At 37.2% G+C, this 9,925-nt stretch overlaps 1 protein-coding gene across 1 annotated transcript; it reads left to right on the plus strand.

The window, feature by feature from the left end:
- Positions 1 to 248: 248 nt before the first annotated feature.
- LOC107769326 (uncharacterized) lies at positions 249 to 5,959 on the plus strand. Its single transcript, XM_075219679.1, has 7 exons — positions 249 to 673; positions 758 to 902; positions 1,066 to 1,223; positions 1,324 to 3,722; positions 3,804 to 3,935; positions 4,013 to 4,769; positions 4,845 to 5,959. The coding sequence occupies exons 6-7, from the start codon at positions 4,713 to 4,715 to the stop codon at positions 5,835 to 5,837; spliced, it is 1,050 nt and encodes a 349-aa protein (XP_075075780.1). The 5' UTR covers positions 249 to 673; positions 758 to 902; positions 1,066 to 1,223; positions 1,324 to 3,722; positions 3,804 to 3,935; positions 4,013 to 4,712; the 3' UTR covers positions 5,838 to 5,959.
- The last annotated feature ends 3,966 nt before the right edge of the window (positions 5,960 to 9,925 follow it).

Raw genomic sequence — 9,925 nt, forward strand, 5'->3', positions numbered from 1 at the left:
CTTTCTAAAAATCAAATATTGTGGACCACAAAAAAAGCCAAAAAATCACTAAAGTGAACCAGAGAGAGTATTAATTTAGAACTCAATTATTATCATTTGAAGTCGTTGTTCAGAAATTCAGAACTCGTAAAGTTAAAATTCTAGCTCCCCCTCTTTTTTCCAAACTAGTGGTTCTTGAAACTTAGGCAGCATAATTATAGGATTATTCTCTCTATCGATCTCTCTCTCCTATTAATATTCCTTAATTATGTCCATAAATTTGGGTATCCCCTGCTTTTTGGAATCCCTTTTCCTTCTCCTCCTCCGAGCAAACAGTTCAACTAATATATACAAAAAGGAGGATTTGAATATGATTCAAATAGGTACCGTTTATGAAGTTAGTTCCCCTTCATGTGCTCTGCCATCGCACAAAGTTAGCTTTTTGGGTAATAAAATTTTGCAAGCTCATACTGTCCTATGAATGCAGTTTGTTCTCCTCGTTTTAAGTAGTATATGAAAGCTTGGAAGCTGTTTTCTCCTCACTACTCACAACCTGTTCTTTCTTGTTCCAAAACTCGTCCGAACCCCTCAAGTCTCAACCCGAACCATCCCAGCAAGTTTCAAATACTATTATCAACTTGTTCAGGTTACTCATAACTCATAAGCAGAGAAAATGGGTGAAGAAGCTAAACAGGTTACTCATATTTTTCCTTTCTTGAATTTCTTTCATTTGGTGAATTAATAGACTGAGAAAAAAGTTGGATACTTATGTTATTAGGGAGAACTGGAAATAGAGGAAAATAAGGTTGAGAAGACAGAGGAGAAGAAAGAACCAAAACCACCTTCCCCTTTCGTTTTGCATATAGACTTGCATTGTGTAGGATGCGCCAAGAAGATTGAGAGGTCCATTTCAAAGATTAGAGGTTTTTATCCGACTTTTGGTCTCTTATTTCACTGCGTGTACGTGCCTTCTTTTTAATTTTAAAAACAGTGATATGTTTAGTCAGTTTGCGCGCGCCTTGACTCTTCCACTGTGTTTGTTTTGTGATTATATAAAATGATTAAATCTATATTCAAATGGAGCAGGGGTTGAAAGAGTGATGATAGATATGGCACAAAACCAAGTGACAATAATTGGTGTGATAGAACCACGACAACTGTGCGCCAGGATTATGAATAAAACAAAGAGAGTTGCAAAAGTATTGTCACCCCTGCCAGCAGATCCTGAAGTTGTTGCATCACAGGTGCTCTTTTATATTTCTTGCTGGTTCTGAAAGGTTTGTGAAATGACTGAAGAATATACATAAACTTAAACGTTTCATCCTTGTTTTAATACCTTTTCAGGTTAGTGAGTTGACGACTGTTGAGCTCAGTGTCAACATGCATTGTGAGGCGTGCGCCCAGCAACTAAAAAGAAAAATTCTAAAAGTCAGAGGTATATCAACGAATTCTTTATTATTACCCTCCCAAATTAGTAGCTAGATCAAAAATGTTGTCGTCTCCGTTTCATTTCTCATCAATTAAGTAAACCATGATTTTTTTGTGGCTATAAAATCATGACATCAAAAGGTAAATAAAAATTTTGAAGTTCGAGAGGTTCTATATAAAGGTGTCACTTTTTTTTTTTGAGTCAAACTAAAAAGGAAAGTGTATTGTTACATAAAATAAAACAGAAGTATTATTTTGTGACATTGAGAACGAACTTGGTGTACAAGATTTTGCACTTCAGTTCCTCTAAATAATTGTAAGAATCCCATGTTAAGTTGGTAAACATGCACAACTCGCAAATATCCAAATTGTGTTGCTGGTGGGTTATATATTTATCTTGATTTCCTATTTCAGCATATTATTGTGAAAAGGATTTGAGTTATAAGTTATGAACTAATAATGTAAAAAACAAATTACACTATCAGTATAATTTATCATATTACTTTATCATTTATTCTAGGTTATCAACCAATATTATTAACTATAGTGTTTAATCAAAAATCTGAGTCTTTGGTCAAAGCTTAGAAATATGGAGAAATTCGGGTTACTGATAATCTGGAGACGAAAATATTAAAAGACTTTTGAGAATAATAAAGTAATATGTAATTTTGTATTTCAGTGTAATCTCAATAATATTTCTTGTCCTTATAGATGTTGAGTCCTTCTCCTTTTATAGTTGATTCTAGGAGAAGATGTAATGCCTTTGTCTTAATGAGGCAATTATGAGCAATAAATGACATTAAAAGAAACGTTACACAATCATTTCTATTTAATTCAGATTCTCTAACGTATTTGATATTTAATGCTGTATTTAGACTCTTTTACGTCATCAGATTCGTATCTTCACCTTCTTCCGATCTTCGGTCTTTAAATGACTCGAATAGGTACGAGACTCGTACCTATTTGAGTAACGGTCCACACCTATGTTGTTTTCTTCTCCTCATATCTGTTGTCTCCCGTGCCTCTTGGCTATTTATTGCGTTTTGACCTTTTGACCAGTCCATGTATCATGAAACGTCATCTTCAATATTCAGATTCAGTTTTTTTCCAATACAGATAGTCCCCCCACTTTCCATTTATTTATCAATTAAATATTTGGGAAGTGGATCTTCATGAAAAAGGAATTTTCACCGTAATCAATGTTATGTCAGTACTGACGCTTCAGTTGCTTTTCTATTTAATGCTCTGCACACATGTCACCTTATGATATCTATGTAATTCTACAACCTTTTTCCAAGGCTTCTTCGTCTCCTCTATTTACGAAGTGATAGTTGCTTTTATTATAGGCTTTCCATCATTACGCTTCTTTGTTTGATGGTTGTTATTATACACATATTTAACCTTTTTTCCTTTGTCTTCTTCTTCATAAACCCTTAACAGATACTTTACTCTTTACTTTTGTTCCTTTCTCCTTTATTTCATCCTTCCTCTGCAATGGCATCTCCGAATCCTAACCCTAAGAGAATCCCAATTCTTGATAGCTTCCCCAACGCCCCTGTAAGATATAGAAGGGGTAGAGGTGGCAGGCGTCGTAGCCTAGGATCCGTTCGTGGTGGTTCCTCTGGTTCCATCACTCTTTTTTCTAGTTTTAGCACTATTTCTAGAGGTTCTATCACTAAGAAATCCTCTTCTAAAGGTAAAGAACTTTCTGAGCCTCTTCAAGAGCCTTTAGTTAAGGAAATAGTACCTAATGACTTGTCCTTTGAGAATGATAGGAAATCTCTTCGTGATCAAGTTGTTAATTTAGATAAAGCTGACAATTTTCCTTCTCTAATCACTGAACCTTTGATTTCTATTGTTCGAAAAGATTGCAACTGGAGAAGTGATCTTCGTATAGTGATCCCTAATCCAAACCAAAGAATATCTTCTTTTAGGATTGGATTTTCTTTTGTTTATACTTATCCCTTCACTTTGGGATTTATTCCTGCTATTGACCCAGTTATACTTGATTTCTGTCGCTTTTTCAAAATTTGTTTGGGACAAATTGGCCCCTCTTGTATGGAGAGCAGTGGCTTGTTTGAGATATTTGTCTGTAAAAGCTAATGTTAGCTTTACCTTTCCCCACCTTATTCATCTTTACCACCCCAAATTATTCCGCCATGGGGTTTTTACTTTAACTGCAAGAAGTAAAAGGGTCTTGGTAAGCCCTGAAGATGACAAGGATCGTGGGTGGTACACTCGTTATATTGTTGTTCGCACAGTTGATTTGGTGGATGAAACAAATATCCCCTTCTCTGAGAAGTGGAACTTTGCACGTAAGTTTTTTTTACTTACCGTACCTATCTTTAAGAATTTCAATTTCTTTTCTAATTTCGTCTCTTTTTGCTTTTCTATAGCAACTATGGGAGATGTGGAACCCGTTCCTAATTTCCGTGGTTGGGTAGATTCAATCTTGAAAGTCATGCCTATGGAGGCAAGAACTTGGAAATCCATTTCCAATTTACATGGTTGGAAAGTGAAAACTCACGGTATGCATCTCTTTATGCTTTTTTGTATGTTAAGTCCCTTATTGTTTCTAACTTTTCTCATCCTTCTTTTTGTCAAGATTTGCTATTCGAGGAATGACAGCTGAAGTAGCTATTGCCCTTCAAGCCTCTTCTGGTACTTCACTCTCTTTGGAGAGAACTCAAGCTACGTTATCAAAGAGGAAAGTTGTAGAAGAGGATTCTGAGAATGATGAAGATGAAGACACCTCTTTAATAGCTAGACCAAGAGTTAGGAGACGCATCATTTCCGAGGATGAAGCTGAAGTTACCCCTGTCCGTGCCTCTCTTACCGAACCTGTTCGTATTCCTTCTGATGATGAAACCACTCCGAGGGACACCAATAAATCTATTCAACGCCTCTTTGTTGGTGGTTTTGAAAGTGGAGAACTAGGTCCAATTTTAGATGAAGTTCCTTTTTCTTCTTCTGTTCCCATTCCTTCTATTCCTCCGTTGGTTTCAAGTGCTTCCTTGCCCATTCTATCTGTTCCTGCTCCCTTATCTATTTCTGCTCCCTTGCCTATCTCTGCTTCCTTACCTGCTTCGAGTCCTTTGACTCCTGTTATTTTCACTTCTTCTACCGCTTCTCCTTCTATAGCTCCCCCTCCCTCTGTTCAACATCCAGAGGAGGGTTCTAGTAGAAGGAGCTTGGCTATGAGGAGCGTTACACTTGAAGTTCCTGCTAATAACAGTCTTTTAAGGAAGTCTGGTGGAGCAGATGCCTGGCTTAGGCCTTTGATTTGAGATATTGAGAAGAAGAAGATGAGCAGTCACAGTTGCTTAACTCTGATGAATGACATAGTTCATTCTACTTTGAAGGTATTTTTTTTCCTCTACTTACTAACAAGCTTTTTTTAATATCTAAATTCTTATTTCTATGAGTTGTCACTGTAGGCTAACCTCATTGGTACAGAATTGATGGGAAGAATTTTCCTTCTGGAAAAGAAAACTCGTGAATCTGAAAAGTCTATCCACGAGGCTGAGGAAATAGCCAAGAGAGCCCAGCTAGAAGCAGATAATTGGAAAGAGCAGTTTGAGAATGATCAGAGAACCATAGAAGAATTGCTAGATAGTAGAAATCACCTGGAGCAGCAAAATCGAAGTCTGACTTCTGAGCTAGCAGTTGCCAAAGCTTCTTCAAGTCAATTTGAAAAAGACAAGGAGCGCCTTGAATGTTGCTTTTCAGAACAATTATCAAAGTCAAGTGAAGAAATCAGAAAACTTAAGGCACTCTTGGACAAGAAAGAAGAATATGCAGGAGAATTAGTGCAAAACTTGACTCAAGTTCAAGTTGATTTAAAGATCTCCTCTGACAAAGTACATGCCTTAGAAAGTTCCCATGCCTCCCTTGAAGCTTCCCTTGATTCTCATTTAGCTGAACATCAAGTGTTAAAGAATGATCTTTCTATGTGGGAAAGAGAGTATGGACTTCTTGAGGAGAAGTTTGATTTAGAGGTGAGTTGGGCTTTCTTAAACTCTCGTCGTGATGCTTTAATGGAGGCCAGTCAAGAAAATTTTGACTTAGACTCAAAGTTGGCCAAAGTTTTAGAAACCATTGAAAGAACCCAACAATCATTTGACTTTACTTCTCCGGCAATTGAAGCTCCCGTGGCTAAGGAACCTGTAAATGACGAAGCTGCTGCTGTGGCAGTTGAAGTTGAAGATGTTGCAATTCCAGCTTCCGAGGGTGAAATTTCTACGACTCAGTCTATGGAAGATGAAACTTCCGTGACTCTTGCTCCCCTCGTTGAACCTAACACTTCAAGCCCAGCTGAAACCGCTCTTGTTGCTGCTTCTTCAGAAGTTGTCACCGTGCCTGTGGCTGTTTCTGAAAATGAAATTAATATTGTAACTTCTGATGTGCCAACCCCTTCAGTGACCAGTTAAATTTTCAGACTTTGTTTTTTCTTTCTTTGTTGGATAATGGTTTTATCCCTTAGTTATTTTTTTAAGGGATTTTTTGGTGAAAGTCCCCAGTTATTATAATGGGGCACTTGTATAAACTTTTCGTCGACTAAGTTTCTACTAAGTCTTTTTAATTATATCAAGAAGTTTGTTAGTACTTCAATGTGTTCTATTCTTGCCTTTTCCTTATTTATTTAGGACTTATAGAATAGTTTAGCATTTTTATCCTTTGAAAATGCTTTATGATTCTTCTCATGACTTATTAACATGAGGTTTATAAAAGAGGGCCCTTTTATATATCGACACTTAATGAAGAAGACGTCTCAACTTCATAATGGTGTTATAATACGATAAAAGAAATAGGAACACACATGTTTGTTTGAAACAACTTTGACAAGTTTTTATTCATAAACTTGGACAAGCTTTTGAATATTACATGTATTGAGATACATCTATAACTTTCTCGTAACTGTTTTTCTTGTAACAGATGTTTTATAAAATAAATACTATTCAACAATGTTTTTCCTTATAACCTGTTTCAATACATAGTCATGACCCTATCTTAATGTATTAGGAAGGGTACGAGAGGTGATTCCGTTATTCTCATGCGAAAGAACACTACGATGAATGTTTTTCATCTTCCTTTGTTTTGATAGGAAAGAACACAATGATGAATGCTGAGGTTCCGTAACTTCTGCTTGATACTTGTTTCAATTTACGTCTCCGTCTTACCGCACGTATTTGTGTACAATATGCAGTCCCCCAAGTGTTTGAGCGCTGAAGTATGAAGCCTCGAGCACTTGTTTGTTTCTCACAATTTGGTCCTTTTTCCTGAAAACAGAAAAACATACGGGACTCGGAGGTGCGATTAAAGATGAAGACTGCCTAACCCGAGTGTATTTCCATCAGATTAATTTGTAACCCTGGGCTGGGAATTTTAGAATATTCCATTTTGCCGTGCAGGTCGTGACTCATCATTTGGCACGAGTTAGGGTTTTTGCCTAGCATCTAAAATCGTTAGTAAAATTTTAACAATTCAAAGAAAAATTCTAATACAGCGATACCTGATCGTAGGTACTTTTTCAAAAATAATATCGCTTTAGGTGGACAGCATTCCAATGCGAGGGTAGAACCTTGCCATCCATTGTATCCAACTCGTATGCTCCTTTTCCCGCAATGTCACGAACTCTGTAGGGTCCTTCCCACGTTGGACTTAGCTTTCCTAAATTAGCAGCTTTTGTAGATTGGAACACTTTTTTAAGCACGACGTCTCCAATTTTAAAGAATCTGAGGCGTGCTTTCCTGTTATAATACCGTTCAATTACTTGCTTTTGTGCTGCCATCCTTATTAGTGCAAATTCTCTTCTTTCGAGCAAATCAAGATTCACCCGCATCTCTTCATCATTTAATTCCTCCGTTGCTTGAACGTACCGTGTGCTTGGTTCTCCAATTTCAACTGGAATTAAAGCCTCCGCACCATAAACCATTGAAAAGGGTGTTTCTCCCGTGCTTGTTTTTGTCGTTGTACGATAAGCCCATAATACTCCAGGTAATACCTCAGGCCAATTACCTTTTGAATCCTATAACCTTTTTTTCAAATTGTTGATAATGACCTTGTTTGTGGATTCCGCTTGTCCATTACCCACTGGATGGTATGGTGTAGATGTTATCGTTTTAATTTTCGAACTTTGAAAAAATTCAGTAATTTGAGCTCCTATGAATTGCGGACCGTTGTCACACACGATTTCCTTTGGTGTTCCAAAATGGCATATTATATTTCTCCAAATGAAGTCTTTAACTTCCTTCTCTCGTACCTGTTTAAATGCTCCTGCTTCTACCCATTTAGTAAAATAATTTGTAAGTACAAGTAAAAATTTCACCTGACCTTTTTCTTGTGGCAATGGACCTACGATATCCATTACCCATTTCATAAAGGGCCACGAGGCTATAACAGGGTGCAATAGCTCAGCTGGTCTATGCATATTATTGCCGTATCTTTGACATTTATCACGTTTGGACACGAAACCGTTTGCTTTTTCTTCCATTTTAGGCCAATAATACCCTGCTCGAATCAGCGTTTTTACCAGCGACCTTCCTCCTGCGTGATTTCCACAATGTCCTTCATGTACTTCTCTCATCACATATTCTCTTTGGGAAGGTCCGAGACACCTTGTTAATGGCCCACCGAACATTTTTCGATAAAGATTTCCTTGATGTAAACAGTAACGAGCAGCTTTTTTGCGAAGTGCATAAGCTTTTCTTTTGTCAGCGGGCACGGTTCCACGCTGTAAAAAAGCAATAATTTCGTTTCTCCAATCCCATGTTAAATGATTAAAATTTACCTCGTTCTTATCAGGTTCGAGAACGGAATGAAATAAATGTACGACTGAAGCATTTGCGTCGTTTGCTATGTCTGCTGCAGATGCGAGATTAGCTAAAGCATCTGCCTCCATATTCTCATCTCTTGGGATCTGCATTACTTTCCAAGTTTAGAATTGCTTTATTAGTTCCCGTACCTTTTCGAGATATTCTTGCATTCGTGTATCCGTGGCTGTATAAGTCCCCAGCATTTGATTGACCACGAGTTGAGAATCACTCTTGATTATAATCTGTGTTATGCCGAGTTCTCGTGTCAATTCTAGACCTGCAATTACAGCCTCATACTCTGCTTCATTGTTAGTTATAGAATGACATTTTATAGCCGGTCTAATAATCTCACCCGTAGGTGGTATGAGAACTATCCCTAGGCCTGCTCCTTTTATATTAGACGAACCATCAGTGAATAAACTCCAAGTCCCCGGGTTTGCACCATTAAAAACTTGTAATTTTTTTTCCGCTTCTAAATGCATCCCTTGGCTAAAATCAGCTACGAAATCGGCTAATACTTGAGATTTTATAGCAGTCCTAGGTTGATAAATAATTTCGTATTCACTTAATTCTATAGCCCATTTTGCTAACCTCCCTGACAATTCATGTTTATGCAAGATGTTTCGTAATGGAAAAGCAGTAACTACAACAATGGGATGACATTGAAAATAAGGTCTTAATTTTCTAGATGCCATGATCAAAGCTAATGCTAATTTTTCAAGCTGTGGATATCGTGTTTCAGCATCTAATAAAGACTTGCTTATATAATAGATAGGAGATTGTTTACCTTGGTCCTCACGGACTAAAACAGCACTTACCGCAACTTCTGATACGGCCAAATAGATGAGTAGCTTTTCTCCTTCTTTTGGTTTTGCCAATAGTGGTGGATTTGACAAGTAAGTTTTTAAATTTCTAAGGGCTTGTTGTCAATCTTCGTTCCATTCAAAATGATCTTGCTTTTTGAGTGCGGAGAAATATTTAAAGCATTTTTCTGAAGATTTGGGAATAAATCTCCCCAAGGCTGCGATTCTTCTCGTTAGCCTTTGGACTTCTTTTTTACTCGTAAGGATATCAGGGATCTCCTCTATTGCTTTGATCTAAGAAGGATTTACCTCAATACCACGGTTAGAAACGAGAAACCCCAAAAATTTGCCTGAGGCAACCCCAAATGCACATTTTTTTGGATTGAGTTTCATATTAAATTTTCGTAAAATTTCAATTGTAACAGATAAATGAGAAATATGATCATGAGAATGTTGGGTTTTGACGAGTATATCGTCTATATATACCTCGATTGTTTTTCCTAAATGTTCTTGGAACATTTTGGTGACCAACCTTTGATAGGTTGCTCTAGCATTTTTGAGACCAAAGGGCATTACTTTATAACAGTAAGTCCCCCTGTCTGTGATGAAAGAAGTTTTTTCTTCGTCACTGGGGTCCATTTTAATCTGGTTGTACCCCGAATATGCATCTAAAAACTCAAAAGTTCATGTCCTGCAGTTGCATCAATTAACTGATCTATATGCGGTAAAGAGAAAGAATCTTTTGGGCAGGCTTTGTTAAGATTTGTATAATCCACGCAAACCCACCACTTACCGTTTTTCTTAGGTACAACAACTGTGTTTGCTAACCAATTAGGATACTTTACCTCGCGTATTGACCCAATTTTTAATAGCTTTTGGACCTCATCTTGAATCACCTGA

Source organism: Nicotiana tabacum, chromosome 8, assembly GCF_000715075.1.
Source record: "Nicotiana tabacum cultivar K326 chromosome 8, ASM71507v2, whole genome shotgun sequence".
NCBI classification, from domain to species: Eukaryota; Viridiplantae; Streptophyta; class Magnoliopsida; order Solanales; family Solanaceae; genus Nicotiana; species Nicotiana tabacum.